Below are 19,176 nucleotides of genomic sequence, written 5' to 3'. Positions count from 1 at the left end.
GACAGAAAATAGGTTAGCGGTGCCAGGGCCTGGGTGAAGAGGGGAACAGGGAGTGACTGCTAAAGGGTACAAGATTTCTTTCTGCGGTGATGAAAATGTTCTGGAATTAGTTATCAGTGATGGTTGCACAACCTTGTGAATATACTAAAAAAAACACTGAATTGTATACTTTAGAAGGGTGAAATTTATGGTATGTGAATTATATCTCAATTAAAAAAAAAAGGATGAACGAACTCTGGATGGGTTGGAAAATCAAAGATGAGCATTGTGCAGAGGAATGATACGATCTGATTTTTGTTTTAAGAAGGGTCATTTTATTCTCTATTATATAATCTATCTTGTATAATAGTCATGAATATATGTCAATTTCCTCCAACTAAATTGTAAGTTTCCAGAGGGCAGGGGCTAAGCCACATTCATTTATATCTGAGAGCACTTAGTATAGTGTCTTACACATGGCTGGTGCTCAATAAACTTTGTTAAATTAAACTGCAACCTTAGCAGTATGTTCAACTCACTCACCATTTTCTTTCTGACTTTTCCTTTGTCATGTTTTTTTTAGGTCCTAGAATTTGGGATCTGCTCCTTCCTCCGCATTTTCATAGTTTACATCCAATATCCAAGCTGCCTGTCATCGGACTAATGCAACAATCTCCTTAAACTAACCCCCAGCCTCTTCTCACACTAAGCCATTCTAGAACCAGAAGCAAGAGCCATCCTTCCTATCCTAGGGATGCTATTTTCCTTTCAGAAATCTACAAGGGCTTTCCTGCATCTGAGACATGCCATCTTTCACGTACTATCTCCTTTCCCCCAGTTGCAGCCATCTCTCCATACACCAAACCTTAATGTATTTGCTCCATCAAAACAAACTTAATTTTACACTCACTGCACAAAACCTATCCCTGTCTCTGATCTGTCATACAGGCAGTTCTTCCCAAATGGAAAGCTTTTCCATAAATTTCTTTTTAAAATATCCAAATCTATGTCTCATTTCTAGCCTTGCCTCTTCTGTGAATCACCTTAAAGATATGAGATGAGAACTCTGTCTCACCATTCACTGAAAGGATTCTCTCATGCTTACATACTTTAAACTGAATGAGCACCCTAACACGTTACTGTGTTTGTCCTAACCCTAACCTAAATAACTATATACTGCTATTTTTCTCAAGTAAAGGTTATTACAACAATGTGTGTGAAATAAAAAAGTGACAGTCTTTTCTACATGGCTCAGACTAAAAGATATTTAAGGGCACACATCACACCTCTTCCTTTATAATCTCTATTTTAGTGCCCTTCTGCTTACAGCAAGCTACGAAAACTCCCTTCACCCAACTTAAGGGAAATCATGTGAGGGATTCACAAATAATTCACAAACTCCTAAGATTCTTCTCTCAGTACCTGAGGCAGAAGTTTTTCTACCTACCTCATCTTTGCTGGTATACTCTACTATTTCTGTGCACAGGTTGCTGCATTTGATCGTTCCTAGGTTCTGCTGGTTGCTCTTCCGATTACAGGAATCTTTGTAGAGCATGTACGGGGTACCTGTCTCTGTCTGAGACTCAATGATGGCATACCAAAGCTGCTGAGCTTTTACAACTTTGCGGACACGACCCTCTTTCTCATAACTGAAAGGCAAAGCTAGTATTATTTTAATATTCCCTAAGGAAAATCTTTATTGCAGATAACATGAAGAGAAACACCAAAATATAAAATATTGAAAACTCTTTAATTTCTTACTAAGTTTTGTTAAGAGAAAGAAATTAGGAATATGATATTTATTTTACTATGGCTAAAGCCAATCCCACTAAATCAACAAAACCTTCCATAATAAAAAGGGACAAAACCTGAAGTACTCAAATTGTGCTACTGTGCTAAAGCAGTACTGTTGTGCTAGTATTTAATGAACTATTGACATGTGTGTCCCAGTTGCCCTTGATTCCTGTGTACAATACAAAGCATAACTTGTTCTGTCAAATGTACTTTATGACAAAGCAAATTAATAATAACCTTGCTAAATAACTCTTTGCATTAATTTTTTAAAGGATCAATTAAAAAAACCTGAATACCTATTTACATGTCCCAAAGTTTTAAGAAAGAAGACAAAACAAAATTTTGGTGAAGATTCAGGAAGAAAACATGACCAAAATAAAATTATTAGTCACATTCTCTTCTAGATGCTTCTCAAGATTCTTAGAAACTGGCTAATGACTGACGTAGTTTTAAAATTTAGATCCTGTAAATAAAAGAAACACACGGTTAAAACATTATTACTCTCGGGCTTCCCTGGTGGCGCAGTGGTTGAGAGTCCGCCTGCTGATGCAGGGGACACGGGTTCGTGCCCTGGTCCGGGAAGATCCCACATGCCGCGGAGCGGCTGGGCCCGTGAGCCATGGCCGTTGAGCCTGCACGTCCGGAGTCTGTGCTCCGCCAACGGGAGAGGCCACAACAGCGAGAGGCCCGCGTACCACAAAAAAAAAAACATTATTATTCTCATATTTTTCCCATACCTTTCATATAGCTTCTCAAATTCTTCTCCCCAGACCTCATCCAGACCAGGACACTCATTTGGACACATCAAAGACCAGTCCTGCAAAGGGAAGAAGAGTACCAACCATAAGAAACTTCAAATAACCAACCACACGTAGTCCATTAGGAACACTGCAAGGGATATTGTAGCTTCCATAGACTGTCTTAAAAATTTGCTTTAGAAATAATAATTTTAGGCTCAGGCCCAAACATCTAGTTTTGCATGTTTGTTCATGACCCTTCAACCATTTAGGTCAGATAGCATCTACTTTAGAGAATAAAAATCCAAGAAGGCAAGAATGGCATCTCTTAACTTGTTCAGCATGCCTTTCCATTGCATAACATATAGGCGGACTCTTCCTAAGCATGATTTAAGATGACTGAGAAAAAAACTTACATGAATCAAGTTGTTATTACTAACAAGTACCTATCTCTCACCTGATTAGTCTCCACTCGTTTCATGAAGAGATCCGGAATCCAAAGGGCAAAGAAAAGGTCCCTGGCACGCTGCTCTTCCTTTCCTGTGTTCTTCTTTAAATCAAGGAACTCAAAGATGTCTAAATGCCAAGGCTCCAGGTAAATAGCAAATGCCCCAGGTCGCTAATGGTAAACAAATCATCATTCTTCTCAAAATCAGAATGAAACAAAGAAACTTCATATTTTCCAAAGCACTTCAATAATATCTCCTTGGGATAAACCCAAGCACATATGGTCACCTTATCTTTGATAAAGGAGGCAGGAATGTACAGTGGAGAAAGGACAGCCTCTTCAATAAGTGGTGCTGGGAAAACTGGACAGGTACATGTAAAAGTATGAGATTAGATCACTCCCTAACACCATACACAAAAATAAGCTCAAAATGGATTAAAGACCTAAATGTAAGGCCAGAAACTATCAAACTCTTAGAGGAAAACATAGGCAGAACACTCTATGACATAAATCACAGCAAGATCCTTTTGGACCCACCTCCTAGAGAAATGGAAATAAAAACAAAAATAGGGCTTCCCTGGTGGTGCAGTGGTTGAGAGTCCGCCTGCCGATGCAGGGGACACGGGTTCGTGCCCCGGTCTGAGAAGATCCCACATGCCGCGGAGCGGCTGGGCCCGTGAGCCATGGCCGCTGAGCCTGCGCGTCCGGAGCCTGTGCTCCACAACGGGAGAGGCCACAACAGTGAGAGGCCCGCGTACCACAAAAAAAAATAATAAATTTAAAAAAAAAATAAACAAATGGGACCTAATGAAACTTAAAAGCTTTTGCACAGCAAAGGAAACCATAAACAAGACGAAAAGACAACCCTCAGAATGGGAGAAAATATTTGCAAATGAAGCAACTGACAAAGGATTAATCTCAAAAATTTATAAGCAGCTCATGCAGCTCAATAGCAAAAAAACAAACAACCCAATCCAAAAATGGGCAGAAGACCTAAATAGACATTTCTCCACAGAAGATATACAGACAGCCAACAAACACATGAAAGGATGCTCAACATCTTTACTCATTAGAGAAATGCAAATCAAAACTACAATGAGATATCATCTCACACCAGTCAGAATGGCCATCATCAAAAAATCTAGAAACAATAAATGCTGGAGAGGGTGTGGAGAAAAGGGAACCCTCTTGCACTGCTGGTGGGAATGTAAATTGATACAGCCACTATGGAGAACAGTATGGAGGTTCCTTAAAAAACTAAAAATGGAACTACCATATGACCCAGCAATCCCACTACTAGGCACATACCTTGAGAAAACCATAATTCAAAAAGAGTCATGTACCAAAATGTTCAATGCAGCTCTATTTACAATAGCCCGGAGATGGAAACAACCTAAGTGTCCATCATCGGATGAATGGATAAAGAAGATGTGGCACATATATACAATGGAATATTACTCAGCCATAAAAAGAAACGAAATTGAGCTATTTGTAATGAGGTGGATAGACCTAGAGTCTGTCATACAGAGTGAAGTAAGTCAGAAAGAGAAAGACAAATACCGTATGCTAACACATATATATGGAATTTAAGAAAAAAAATGTCATGAAGAACCTAGGGGTAAAACAGGAATAAAGACACGGACCTACTTGAGAATGGACTTGAGGATATGGGGAGGGGGAAGGGTAAGCTGTGACAAAGCGAGAGAGAGGCATGGACATATATACACTACCAAACGTAAGGTAGATAGCTAGTGGGAAGCAGCTGCATAGCACAGGGAGATCAGCTCGGTGCTTTGTGACTGCCTGGAGGGGTGGGATAGGGAGGGTGGGAGGGAGGGAGATGCAAGAGGGAAGGGATATGGGAACAGATGTATATGTATAACTGATTCACTTTGTTATAAAGCAGAAATTAATATACCATTGTGAAGCAATTATACTCCAATAAAGTTGTAAAAAAAAACAAAAAACAAAACAAAACAAACCTCTTTTTAACAGATAAATAATAAAAATGAATTTCTTGGTTCTGAAAAAAAAATATCTCCTTGGATCTTCACTACAATTAATGAATTAAATGAGATAATACAAATAAAAGTACTATAAAAATATAAAGTAGTAGTAGTTTTCTTACAATTCTAGCAGTAAAAAAGAGCATTTAACATAAAGAAAATGTGGAACAAGAAATCCTAAATAGGACTTCCCTGGTGGCGCAGTGGTTGAGAATCCGCCTGCCAATGTAGGGGACAAGGGTTCAAGCCCTGGTCCGGGAAGATCCCACATGCTGCAGAGCAACTAAGCTTGTGAGCCACAAGTACTGAGCCTGCGCTCTAGAGCCCGTGAGCCACAACTGTTGAGCCCGCGTGCTGCAACTACTGAAGCCCACGTGCCTGGAGCCCGTGCTCTGCGACAAGAGAAGCCACCGCAATGAGAAACCCACACACCTCAACAAACAGTAGCCCCCACTCGCCGCAACTAGAGAAAGCCCTCATGCAGCAACAAAGGCCCAGCTCAGCCAAAAATAAATAAATAAATTTATTTTTAAAATACAAGAAAAATAAAAGAAAGACTAAATAATTTATCCAAAATGACACAGTGAACTAGGGATGGAGCTTCCACTTCAGCAGTCGTCCAGCTCACTTTACACTATGTGACATGTATGTAAAGCCCAAAGAAAATCACTTTAACTTTGACAATAATGTTGTGCTCAAAAGGTCAAAAAGGTGGTATGTCTTGTTAATGTCCCCATAGATTTTGTGTGTGTGTGTGTGTGTGTGGTACACGGGCCTCTCACTGTTGTGGCCTCTCCCATTGCGGAGCACAGGCTCCAGACGCACAGGCTCGGGGGCCATGGCTCACGGGCCCAGCCGCTCCGCGGCATGTGGGATCTTCCTGGACCGGGGCACGAACCCATGTCCCCTGCATCGGCAGGTGGACTCTCAACCACTGTGCCACCAGTGAAGCCCCCACCATAGGTTTTTTAAAAGTGCATCAGAAGGAAATTCATAAACTAATAGGTGATTACTATGCCTACATATCCATAAGAGACAGGCTAGATAGTTGCAAACTATCCTGCTGATGACACTGGATAAATGATCTAATACTCTCAACTTTACTTTTCCCTCTATAAAATAGACTGAGTTTTGTTTTCTGTTTTTGTTTTCTTTTTTTAAAGAAAAACCCAGAAAACATATTACAACCCTTTTTCAAGGTTAGGTATCAATATGAATCACAACTTTAGAAATTCCTTGCAAATAAACTGTCACGTAAGACAGCTGACTCAATCACTGGCTGCCTGGAGCCAGGGATAAAGTATGTATTGGTGGGAGTGATAGGTGATTAATACAAAGGTGAATGAGGAAACATGTTGGGGTTATGGAAATGTTCTATGTCTTGACTGGTGTGATTACACAAGTATATACATCTGTCAAAATCATCAAAATGTATACTTCAATTGTATACACTTAAAAGTAAAAATTATACTCATTAAATTGATCATAAAAGTGGAAAAAAAGCAAAGTTGTTAGAAACATACACAATGAGCCATCTTATTATAAGCATATATGAGAAAAGATTTTCAGTTCTGGTTTCTAGGACTCTCAGTAACAGAGCATACCTTGTTTCCACCTTGATCCACATATCGAGCTGTGTTGTTATATACTCTCAACATCGGTACAAGACCATTGGAATTGCCATTAGTCTGAAAGAGAAACTGAGGATAAAGGCATCTGGAGGAGAAATAGGGGGCTCAGCAAGGAAAAGAACAAAATGGTTCAACAGTGGACAAATCACTCTCTCCCAGTCTACAGTTTCATCTGCTTCCCATCTCTCCCTCTGCTTTAAAAACACAATGCCCAACATAAAATAAAATTTTGCTGAATAAATTGCAATTATGTACAAAGTTATTTCATGGCATCTCTAATTTACAATGAGAAATAACAACTACAAGTCAAAAGAATCCAAAATCAGGATAGCTAAATTTAAACCCCACACGTTCAAAAGGTCATTATATAAAGAAATACTTTGGGTAGAGTAAAAACGCTACTGCAGTATCTTTTTCCCAAAAGAATTCAAGGCAATTTACAATAAGAATTATATGCAATGGATAAATCAAGACAATAAGGTAAATGGAGATTCTCAGCAATAAATGGATTCTAGAATGAAGATGAAAAAAAATACATAAAATCCTAAGACTGGGCCTCCCTGGTGGCGCAGTGGTTGAGAGTCCGCCTGCCGATGCAGGGGATACGGGTTCGTGCCCCGGTCTGGGAGGATCCCATATGCCGCGGAGCGGCTGGGCCCGTGAGCCATGGCCGCTGGGCCTGCGCATCCGGAGCCTGTGCTCCGCAACGGGAGGGGCCACGGCAGTGAGAGGCCTGCATACCGCAAAAAGAAAAAAAAAAAAGAAAAAAAAAAAAAAAAAAAAAAAAATCCTAAGACTAAAAGATACCTCACCAAATTTTTAAAATAATCCTTCTAACCCCAAGGCAAGCCTTTAAACAGCCTAGAAAGATAAGTGAGCAATGGCTCGCCCTACTATTATGTAATGAACACCACGTAATGGAATGGTTTTCTTCTGGACTCTAACTTTATTCTATAGGGTTAGATATTTTCTTCACCTTACAGAGGAGGAAACAAACTCAGAGATGTAAAATAACTTGCACTAGGCCACACTACTAGTAATTAGTGAAGATAGGATTTAAATCCAGGACTTACCCAAAACGATTACCTTTTTTTTTCTAATTGAAGTATGGTTGATTTACAATAGTTAGTTTCAGGTGTACAGCACAGTGATTCAGCATTTTTGCATATTATACTCCATTATAGGTTATTACAATATAATGGGTATAATTCCCTGTCCTATACAGTATACCCTGGTTGCTTATCTATTTTAATATATAGCAGTTTGTATCTGTTAATCCCATGCCCCTAATTTGTCCCTCCCTCCTTCTCTCTCGCCTTCGGTAACCACAAGTTTGTTTTCTTTATCTGTGAGTCTGTTTCTGTTTTGCATATACATCCATTTGTATTATTTTTTAGATTCTACCCAAAACCATGATCTTGACTCCCAGTGAATAGTGAACTAGAAGAGATGAAATTTACCTCATAAAGTGACAATGTTTAAAGCTTGAATCTTGGCTCTATCACATATTAAGTGACTAATCTCTGGAAGTAATTTAACTTTCTAAGCTTCAGCTTCCTCACTTATCAAATGAAGACTGTGGCTATACTCACAAAGTTACTGTAAGGAATAAAGTTTACTGTGTCTGTAATGATATCTATCTCATGAGGTTGCAGTAAGGGTTAAATGTGTAATTCACATAAAACTCTTACAACAGATTCAGCATGTAGTGAGCAATGAATAATAATAATGCTATCATTATTGCTAAAATAAATCAGGATTCCAAAATCTGACCCTAGAGACCATCTAATCAACCTCTAATAAGACAGATGAAAATGAGACCAGAAGTAGTGAAATTACTCAGTCTAAGTCACACAGCCAGCAAATAATTAACAGAGATCCATGTCTCCCAAGCCCCAGCAAATGCCCTCTCAATCACAAGCCTGGTTGCTTATGGAGCTGAATCCCCCTAAGCCTATACACTTTTAGTCACACAACAGAGGCTTACCCCAGCAATGTAGCTGCCAGTAGCTCGAATACAACTCACAGCAACACCAATTCCCCCAGCCGACTTGGATATCAATGCACACTGCTTTAGAGTGTCATAAATGCCTTCAATGCTATCATCTTTCATACTCAGAAGGAAACAGCTACAGGGGAAAAAAGTCACAACTCAGCAAGGAACCGAAGCAAAGCAGAATCAAAAAATGACTATATAATCCAAAGACAGTAAGTTAGGCAAATAAACAATTTGAAGCTTACAAAATTCCTACGGGTTTTTAGAAGGAAAAACACAAAACAAAACTTTTTACTGGATATAACACAATAAGATATATCAACATATATTGTTTTAAGGTCACCTTGCTGCCTACCCTAGATTCTAAGCCTGGAAGGAAGGCTTAGAGATAAGTCTAAAAATATTAGCTTCCATGTTCACCAGACTGTAAATGTGCCATTATAACATTTTCTCATGTAAATTCCTAAGCATACATAACACCTTTTCAACCTATTAGTAAGCCAAGAAAAATTAAACATTTATGAAAAAAAACCCCACCTATCCAATACTGAACCAAATTTGGTATGTCCATCAAAATTTAGCTTCCTTACAGTCTTTTTGAAGACAATCCTTCTACCTGTGCTTTGGATCTTATCCTCCTACCCCAGGAACCTTAGTCTTCCAATGATCCCTTCACTAACTTAAATATTCAACCAATCAGATGGACTCTGTTGACTTTTTATATTAAATATTCAGACATTCAGAAAGGCAGAGAGAATAATATAACATATACTTTGTACTTACCACCTACCTCAAGAAATAAGATACTACAAATATGACCTAATTACAATCATATACCATTTCCATGCCTTTCTACGTTCTTTTAGCATTGACATATGTTCCACATTTTTTAAATTTCTGGTTCCATATTAATTTATCTCTCTGCAACCCACTTTTATTTAACTCAATACTGTGTTAGAGATTCATTCCTACTGATACATATAGGACTAGTTTATTTTCACTCTGTAAGGTATTCCATTGTATGAATACACCAATATATTTGTCCATTTGCCTACTGGTGGACATTTGGATTATTTCCAATTTGTTTGCTATTCTAAACAATGCTGCTGTGAAAGTTCTTAAACATATCTCCTTGTGCTTATGTCTAAGGATTTCTATAGGGTATAAACCTAGGAGAGGGGCTTCCCTGGTGGCTCAGTGGTTGAGAATCTGCCTGCCAATGCAGGGAACATGGTTTCGAGCCCTGGTCCGGGAAGATCCCACATGCCGCGGAGCAACTAGGTCCGTGAGCCACAACTACTGAGCCTGGGCGTCTGGAGCCTGTGCTCCGCAACAAGAGAGGCCACGATAGTGAGAGGCCCGCCCACCGCGATGAAGACTGGTCCCCACTTGCCGCAACTAGAGAAAGCCCTCGCACAGAAACAAAGACCCAACACAGCAAAAATAAATAAGTAAATTCATAATTAGATGGTTTAAAAAAAAAAAAAAACCTAGGAGAAGAATTTCTGGGTCAAAAGATATGCATGTGTTCCACTTTACTAAAGATTCTCCAAAGTGAATGGGTAAGTATACTCCATCTAGCAATGCATGAGAGTTCCCTATGTTCCACATTCTTACCAATACTATTATCAGCCTTTTAATTTGTATCAATCTGTTGGGTATGAAATATCTCATTATGATGTTAACTTTCATCTTCTTAATCACCAACAAAGTTTATCATCTCACGTGTTTATTAGCCAATCAGTTTCTTCTAAAAATTAGCCCATGTTTCTATTTTGTTTTGTGTCTTTTTCTTATAATCCTTCAACAGTTAACATACATTGCAAATATCTTCTCCCAGTCTGAAACTTTTTTCACGGTATTTGGTTCACAGAAGTTTTAAATTTTAATGTAGTCAATTTTTCCTTATATTGTTTGCTTATTATATCTATTTTAAGAAATCCTTCACTACTCTGAGGTCATATATAATCTATCAAGATGTAGGTTGATAGTCATGATGTCTGCAGCTCACTTTCAAATGACTCAGCCAAAAAAAAAATTTTTTTTAATTTTAAAGATAAAAATACATCTATATGGGGCTTCCTTGGTGGCGCGGTGGTTGAGAGTCCGCCTGCCGATGCGGGGGGTACGGGTTCGTGCCCCGGTCCGGGAGGATCCCACGTGCCGCGGAGCGGCTGGGCCCGTGAGCCATGGCCGCTGAGCCTGCGCGTCCGGAGCCTGTGCTCCGCGGCGGGAGAGGCCACAGCAGTGAGAGGCCCGCGTACCGGAAAAAAAAAAAAAAAAAAAAAAAAAAAACATCTATATGGCAAAATGTTAGTAATTTTTTTATCTAGGCAGAAGTGAGTACATGGGTGGAGTTCACTGTCCTTTTCTTTAAATTTTCTGAATGTTTGAAATTCATATTAAAAAGTGGGGAGGAAAGTATTTATTTTCTCTATATGTTCTTCTAAAAGATTTTACTTTCACATTCTCTTGAATTTATTTCTATATATGGCATGAAGAAGGGAAATCTAATGATACTTTTCCCCATAGGATAACCAATTTCCTTAGCACTGTTTTCCCAATGAAATCCAATGACACCCTGTTATTCATCAAGTTCCCATATAAGCCTGAATCTCTCTTTGAGCCCTCTGTTATGTTCCAGTGGCCAGAGCAAATACTACACTATCCCAGAGTAAATATCACAAAGTATGGTATTTACTCTGGGATAGACAAAACATGGGTTTATAGTGGTCTTGAAATCTTGTAGGACTTTTTCTTCAAAACTATCTTGTTATTTATATTAGTTTCCTGTAGCTGTCCTAACAAACACCACTAACTCAGTGGCTTAATATAGAAATTTATTCTCTCACAGTTCAGGAGGCCAGAAGTTCAACATCAGTTTCACTGGGTCAAAATCAAGAACATTCCTCCAGAGGCTCTAGGGGAGAATATATCCCTTGCCTCTTCCAGCTTCTGGTGGATCCTTTGCTTGTAGCCACATCACTCCAATTTCTGCCTCTATCTACACACTGCCTTCTTTTCTTCTGTATGTATCATATCTCCCTCAACCTCTCTCTTATAAGGATATTTTTTACTGGATTCAGGGCCCACCTGAATAATTCAGGATAATCTCCCTATGTCAAGATCTTTTTAAATCATAACTGCAAAGACTGTTTTCCTTATAAAGTAACATTTACAGGTTCCAGGGATTAGGACCTGATATCTTTGAGCAGCACTAGATAATTCTTAGCATTTTGCTCTTCCATATAAATTTTAGAATCAGCATGTTGAAATTCTGACTGGAATTACACTGAAACTATAGATTAACTTGGGAAAAACTGACATTGTTACAATATTAAATCCATTTATGAATATAAGATCACTCTCCATTTATTTGTTTTTTAATGTCCTTCAATTATGTTTTAGAATTTTTTCCTTAAAAGCCTTACACACCTTTCATTAGATTTATTCTTGGGTACCTTCCAGTATTATGATATGTTTTAAACTTAAATCTTCTAACAGCTAAAATACAGACACTCAAACTGATTAATTTATGTTGAATTTACACCCAGATATTCTGCTGAAATCTCTTTTTAATTCTAATAATTTGTCTGTAGATGCTCTTCAGGAATCATTACAGTTTCGTTCCCTCATTTCCAATCTTATGTTTTCTTTTCTTACAATGCTGGCTCAGGCCTCCACTACAATGCTGAAAACAGAGGTCCAATAGATCTAAGTTTTTAGTGGATTACCTTTTACCAAATAAAGGAAGTTATTTTCTATATCTATTTTGCTAGTTTTTGTATTATGAAAGTATTAAATGATATAAAATGTTAGTGCAATGAATTACATTAATACACTTTTTGATGTTAGCATATCCTTGAGTTCCTCGGATAAAACAAACTTGCTTAGGGTGTACTAGTCTTTTTTTTTTTTTTTTTTTACAAATTACCAGACTCTGTTCCAATGTTTCCTTTCACAGAAAATGGCACCATAATAAATCCTGTTACTCTACCCATAAACTCAGGAACCACTCTTGACTCATACCCAAATCATCAAATTCTATCAGTTTTACCTCCCAAATCTCCTGAATTTGTCTATTTCTCTCAATCTCTACTTTCACCTTCCTAACCCAAAATACCATAATCTCTCATACAGACTACGATTAGAGTCCTCTAATTACTGTCAGTATTTACTTTAAAAAAAAACTTTATTGAGATATAATTTACATACCACACAATTCCCCATTTAAAGTATACAATCAATGGTCTTTAGTATATTCACAGAGTTGTACAACCATCACCACAATCATGTTTAAAATTTCATTATCGGCATTTGTCTCTCTTCAATTCATTTACCACATTGCAGTAAAAGAGCTTTCCAGAAAGTAAATCTCATTTAATCAGAACAAGAGTGATTAAATGTATATCAGGGCTTCTCTGGTGGCGCAGTGGTTGAGAGTCCGCCTGCCGATGCAGGGGACACGGGTTCATGCCCCGGTCCGGGAAGATCCCACATGCTGCGGAGGGGCTGGGCCCGTGAGCCATGGCCGCTGAGCCTGCGCGTCCGGAGCCTGTGCTCCGCAACGGGAGAGGCCACAACAGTGAGGCCCGTGTACCGCAAAAAAAAAAAAAAAAAAATGTATATCAACTTAATTTTTATGTGATGAACTGCCTAGTTTCTTCAGGTCAAGGTTTATTTCCCTAGCAAAAGCATTTCAGAACATTAAAAGCGACTATAGATGACATACCTAGAAAGTTGTGGGCGGTTGGTGCCAGCATTGAAGAGAGTGGGAGAGGCATGGGTAAACCACTTCTCAGAAAGAAGGTTGTATGTTTCAATAGCAGCATCAATATCTTCTTTGTGAATGCCCACAGATACCCTCATCAACATATGCTGTGGTCTTTCAGCCACTAAAAACAAAAGAGGAATTTTCACATAATGGGACATGTGAGAAAAACTAGGCTGAGATATGTACTTGAGTCAAAAAAAGGAACACCAAAAGACAATTTTAAAAATTTTACACCAAGAAGCAGCAAAATTATTCATAAACTAAACCTAAAGTTTAAAATGTTAGAGTTTAAATAGAAGTGCTAAGGCTAATAGTTCAAAGCTCTATTTTCAATATAATGAAAAGAAAATGTAACACACAAACACATTCATGTCTCACCTTTTCCACTGATCTTCAACAAATAGGATCGCTCCAGCGTCTAGAAAAAGCAAAACAACAAAAAACTTCCAGAGCATAGTTTTTAAAGACATAGTAGATATATCATTCACAATAAGGCAATCTATTTAAATCTTTTCCGTTTTTAATATAATCTTAAATGACAAGAATAGCATATTTCGTTTTACTAGCTTTAGCTTGGAACATTATCAATTGGCTATTTGTTTTGGAAAAGACTGCCTGAAAATTTCTGGAAAAAGCCAGCTCTATATTATTATGTGTAATGTTAATAGCAGAAGTTGTAGTATTCATTACCACATCATAATGGTTAACATTTATGAAGTGCTTATAACAGGCTAGGCATTGATCAAAGCAACACACACACTCACTCCTCAAGAGAATTTGCTGTTGAAATTTTATTATTATCCCCATTCTAAAGATGAGGAAACTGAGGACAGAGAGATTAAGTATCTCGCTAATAAGAAATGGAGCAGAGATTTGAACCCAGGTGGTCTGACACCAACATTCATGTTCTCAAGCACTACAAAATACTGTTTATCAACACAAAAGTACCTAGAAAAGCACTTGGCACATAGTAGGAATTCAATAAACAGTTGTTGCATAAACAGTAGAATATAGAATCATTCTGGCAAATTACCTGTATAACTCCAAAGGTATCCAGAAGTAATATTTGGAAAATTTGAAAATTGCAAATGAATAAGCTATCTTTCCTTAATTCAAACAACCACCACCACCCTAACCCCACTAATCCCACAGGTCCCCCAACTCCCAACAAATTACTACCTCTATAATTGTATCACTAAAACATAAACAAAAACCTGTATTTCCTGATTCAAGGAGGAATTCCCACTCATTTGAAACCCATTATTTACCTTAAAGCCAAAGTAATTATAAGAGAAATCTCGATCATAGATAATGGCAGAATTCAGGCGCTGGTGAAGGTAAAAAAAAAAAAACCCATAATTAAGATAATTAGATTTATTTTCACAAACTCTGGTATCTTTCAGCCCTGACTCCAGAATTAAAATTGACATAGAATATGAAAGAGATAACACTAAGTATTACTGTTGCAGAATAGAAATCCATACCTGATGTCAAGAAAAAAAAATTATATAAATTGAGTATCCTAATTAGGTTTAAAAACATGTACATTAAAGGACTAGAAGAAAACATGTAAGTATAAGTTGTATATAAGTAAAAAAATATATGTGACTTACCAAACTTTCCCTATTATGTTTACAGTACATCTCTGAAGAGGGAAAGAATATGAGCATAAAAGGGACTATATTATCACCCTTAAACATGTTTTTAGATTAGCTATTACTCCAAAAGTATCAGAGAAATATAATTACTAATATGTATTTTTATCTTCCATTTTAAACTGCACATAACAATATATAAGATAAATAATTATGTTAATTCTAAGGCTCATCAAATCCATGGTCCTTTAACAGGTTTTAAACAAACTACTGCTGTGACAGTAATATTTTAAAGCAGAACTGGCCATTGTTACAAGCTTTTGCAGGCTATAGAGTCATTTAAAGAAAACAAAAGCAATTAGGTACAAATAATCATTTTGGATAGAGAAATGTGGAGCCAGTCTTTCAAAATACTATCAGTATTTCCATATAAGGATCCATGTCCAAGGACTTGAAAAATCTATACAAAACTCTTCCCTTCCTCTTAAATTTTTAAGGGCATCTTTGTTGCCAAAGACAGGTAGGGGCCTTGCATGAATAATGGAGAACTGAAATACTTGATTATCAATATTTATTTTTTAGATACAGGTTTTTGCTGTCATTATTTTATTTTTGTTTTTCACCTGTCTTCAAGATTATACAAATGAACAACACACAACTCAGTTTTCTCTCAGTCTCTTTAACATCAGATACATATTTAGAGACAGCCGACTAATCATTCTATTACCTACAATTAAAAGTGGTTCTAATGTATATGCAGATATCCATGGTAGATAAATCCTGTGTGCAAAAGGGCTGGCTGGACCTACCCATCTTTTTCCCTTCTGTTCTCTGGGATGTAGTTAAGAAAGGGGTTGAAACACAAATGGATAATTTTTAAGTTGCTGAGCAAGAAGATCTTTCAAAATTTTACCTGAACCACCTTTTTGGAAGTCGGTTTAGCAATGTCTACTAAAATTTTAAATGTACATACTCTTTGGCTCAGCAATTCCACTTAAGGGATTTACCTTACCAATACACTCATCTACAAGTAAAGCACTACCATACAAGGATATTCACTGCAGGGAAAAATGGAAAACAAATATTCATCACTAGAGCAATTCTTACATATATGTATAATGATGATACAGCTATAGAATGGAATTCTATGCAGGTAATTAATAAATGCTAATAAAGAACTATCTCTAAGATATACTTGCAAGTGAAAAAGTAACAGAAAGAATAGTATGCACAGTACACTACCACTAAAAGGAAAAATAAAGGTACACATATGTGTATTATAGAACAGCTCTGGAAAAATATATTTTAAAATGACAAAATGTTGCTGTTTCTAGAGAGGAAAACTAGGATTCAGAGAAGCAGAAAGAATTACTTTTTACCTCTATCTATTGTAGTGTTTAAATTTTTTTAAATGTGCTTATTGTCTTAAAAAAAAGAATCTATAAAAAAATTTTCACCAGAAAAGCATTATACATACATCTTTATTGGCCAAAACAATATCCACTGTTGACTTGGCCACCATGGGAGAGTGTTGGCCATTATGTGGATTTATGTAGTTGAAGAGGTCTTCCATTACATCTAAAAACAAAACAACAAAAAATTAAAATATCAAAATCACTTAACAGCTAATTCAATCTTCAGGTAACAGTTTAAAACAGTGGTTCTCAACCGTTTTTCATCCCAACCCACCTTAGTACCTAGCACAGAAAGTGCTCAATGAACATACACACGTTTAATAAATATATAAGGAAATTTATATATTTATAAGCTAAATAAGGAAACAATCTTCCAGAGTTAGAGTGAGCATAGGCTCCTGTAGTTTGAAAAAGACTGCCAGATGATTCTGACATATAACCCCATTGAGAATTGCTGGTTGAAAATAAAGAAAAACAGAAATTATAACCTCTTCTCAAGTTTTTTTATCCTAACAAAACAGAAACTCAACTTAAAATTCAAAACCTATCATCCCAGGTATTTTACTTCTATAAATGCACATTTAGTAATAAGCCCTCTCTCTTCCAGACATCACAGCAGTATTTAGTCCTCTGCATTTATACATATAATACACATATACGCAAAGCTGGCATTCTGACTGAATTTGACTTGAATCCATAGTCAATTTGGGGAGAACTGATATCTTTACAATAAATCTACTGAAGAGGGAGATATAATGTTTAAGTCCCCATATAACAGATCTCGAATTGAAAGCTGAAAGATTTCTACTCTCAGTCTACCAGCTGACTTCTTATATACCACTTTTTATATACCTAACAAATTATTTAACCTTCCTTTGCCCACATTCACTGAGCTATAAAATGGGAGTGCTGACTAATGGTGACAAAAGACTGACTGTAACACTTTGTTTAACCCAGAAATTATCAATAAATATTATTCTTTTTTCCAACCACACCACCACCAAGCATCTAAAGATGGGTTTCAAAAAAAAAAGAAAAAAGAAACAAAAAGATAAAGAAAAGTATCCACTGACCCTTCCATGCAGCAGGTCAGCAGCATGGAGAAATAGGAAGTTCTAGTCTCCCTCTGCCACTAACCTGCACACTTTGCTTTTTTAAACAAGATGGAACTTCTCTTTTTGACACTCAAGGTTTCATTCTAGTACCCCTACAAATTTTCTGAGAATACTAAATTCTTTCTAACTTTTTCCTCTAGACTCACCACTGAATACTTTCTTTGTTTCTTTGTGCAAGTTAGAGACGGCAATCCTTGCTGCCAGGATGGCATAGTCAGGGTGCTTAGTAGTCAAGGTCGCAGCTGTTTCAGCAGCCAAAGTATCTAGTTCCACAGTAGTGACCCCACTGTATAAGCCTTGGATTACTTTCATGGTGATCTGAGCCTATAAAAGCAAAGCCAAGAATTACTTATGCTTTCCCAAGAACCAACAGCTTCCTTAAGAGAGCAATGAAGAAAACAATCAATTTATATCAAAATAAAAGATAACTTCCTTTTATGAAAAATTATCTTTCAGAATGGTGGGCTGTGGAAAATTTACTAATGAGAATTCATAAGCCAATAGAGCTGCTAGAAAATGCATACTACATATACAATGAAGAAGTGTGGAAAGAAAGAGAGAAAGAGAAAGAAAGAAAGCGGGGGGGAGGAAGGGAGGAAGGAAGGAAGTTAGTTTTAAAATCTAAGTAGAGCTTTTACAAAGATTAACAGTCACACAGGGAATCAGCTGAAAACAGACCAATGATTCTATAATTATTTCCCCATCTTTCATTCAAATTCTCTCTATATAATCAGGGTTCATGCTACATACTTACCCATTTTGCCCCAATTCTACCTAAGGACAAGCACAGGAAAGCAAATGAACCAAACTTTAATCATTCCAATGAAAGGAGATGAAGATATAAGTTAGAGTTGGGGCTGAGTCATCAAATAATTTAATGGCTACTCTTTCTTTAACATTTCACATATTACAAAATATCTCAACTTTCATGATCTTCTCTGACATTTCACAATTATCTGTGAGATGGGTATATAACTATCACCACTTTACATGAGGAACCAGGTTACTGGGACTTGCCCAAGCTTTACTATCTAAGTCTTCTGGCTCCACATGCCATTCAACCTCAATGCATTTCACTGTTTTCAAGACCGTACTGTAAGAGATACCCCTCTTTAAAACACACGATGCTAACACACATATGTATGGAATCTAAAAAAAAAATGGTTATGAAGAACCTAGGGTCAGGACAGGAATAAAGATGCAGACCTACTAGAGAATGGACTTGAGGACATGGGGAGGGGGAAGGGTAAGCTGGGACAAAGTGAGAAAGTGGCATGGACATATATACACTACCAAATGTAAAATAGATAACTAGTGGGAAGCAGCCGCATAGCACAGGGAGATCAGCTCAGTGCTTTGTGACCACCTAGAGGGATGGGATAGGGAGGGTGGGAGGGAGGGAGACGCAAGAGGGAAGAGATATGGGGATATATGTATATGTATAGCTGATTCACTTTGTTATAAAGCAGAAACAAACACACCATTGTAAAGCAATTATACTCCAATAAAGATGTTAAAGAATAAATAAATAGATAGATAAATAAAACACACAATGCACAAGCCAAGAAAGACAAATTCGGGGCTTCCCTGGTGGCACAGTGGTTGAGAGTCCGCCTGCCGATGCAGGGGATGAGGGTTTGTGCCCCGGTCCGGGAGGATCCCACATGCCGCGGAGCGGCTGGGCCT

At 37.4% G+C, this 19,176-nt stretch overlaps 1 protein-coding gene across 1 annotated transcript in view; it reads right to left on the bottom strand.

Moving 5' to 3' along the window:
• Positions 1–19,176, bottom strand: part of RRM1 (ribonucleotide reductase catalytic subunit M1) — a 39,325-nt gene that overhangs the window by 11,432 nt on the left and 8,717 nt on the right. Inside the window, exons 3-12 of the mRNA XM_060104377.1 lie at positions 17,637–17,814; positions 16,438–16,538; positions 14,634–14,693; positions 13,744–13,783; positions 13,324–13,486; positions 8,583–8,724; positions 6,569–6,652; positions 2,968–3,129; positions 2,511–2,590; positions 1,427–1,628 (exon numbers count right to left, since the gene is read on the bottom strand). Of these exons, the coding sequence (XP_059960360.1) occupies positions 1,427–1,628; positions 2,511–2,590; positions 2,968–3,129; positions 6,569–6,652; positions 8,583–8,724; positions 13,324–13,486; positions 13,744–13,783; positions 14,634–14,693; positions 16,438–16,538; positions 17,637–17,814 (1,212 nt within the window). The remainder of the gene's footprint in view (positions 1–1,426; positions 1,629–2,510; positions 2,591–2,967; positions 3,130–6,568; positions 6,653–8,582; positions 8,725–13,323; positions 13,487–13,743; positions 13,784–14,633; positions 14,694–16,437; positions 16,539–17,636; positions 17,815–19,176) is intronic.

This window comes from Mesoplodon densirostris, chromosome 7 (assembly GCF_025265405.1).
Source record: "Mesoplodon densirostris isolate mMesDen1 chromosome 7, mMesDen1 primary haplotype, whole genome shotgun sequence".
In the NCBI taxonomy this organism is placed as follows: domain Eukaryota; kingdom Metazoa; phylum Chordata; class Mammalia; order Artiodactyla; family Ziphiidae; genus Mesoplodon; species Mesoplodon densirostris.
Note: the sequence above shows the minus strand (reverse complement) of the source record. Positions and strands in the feature narration are given on the sequence as shown.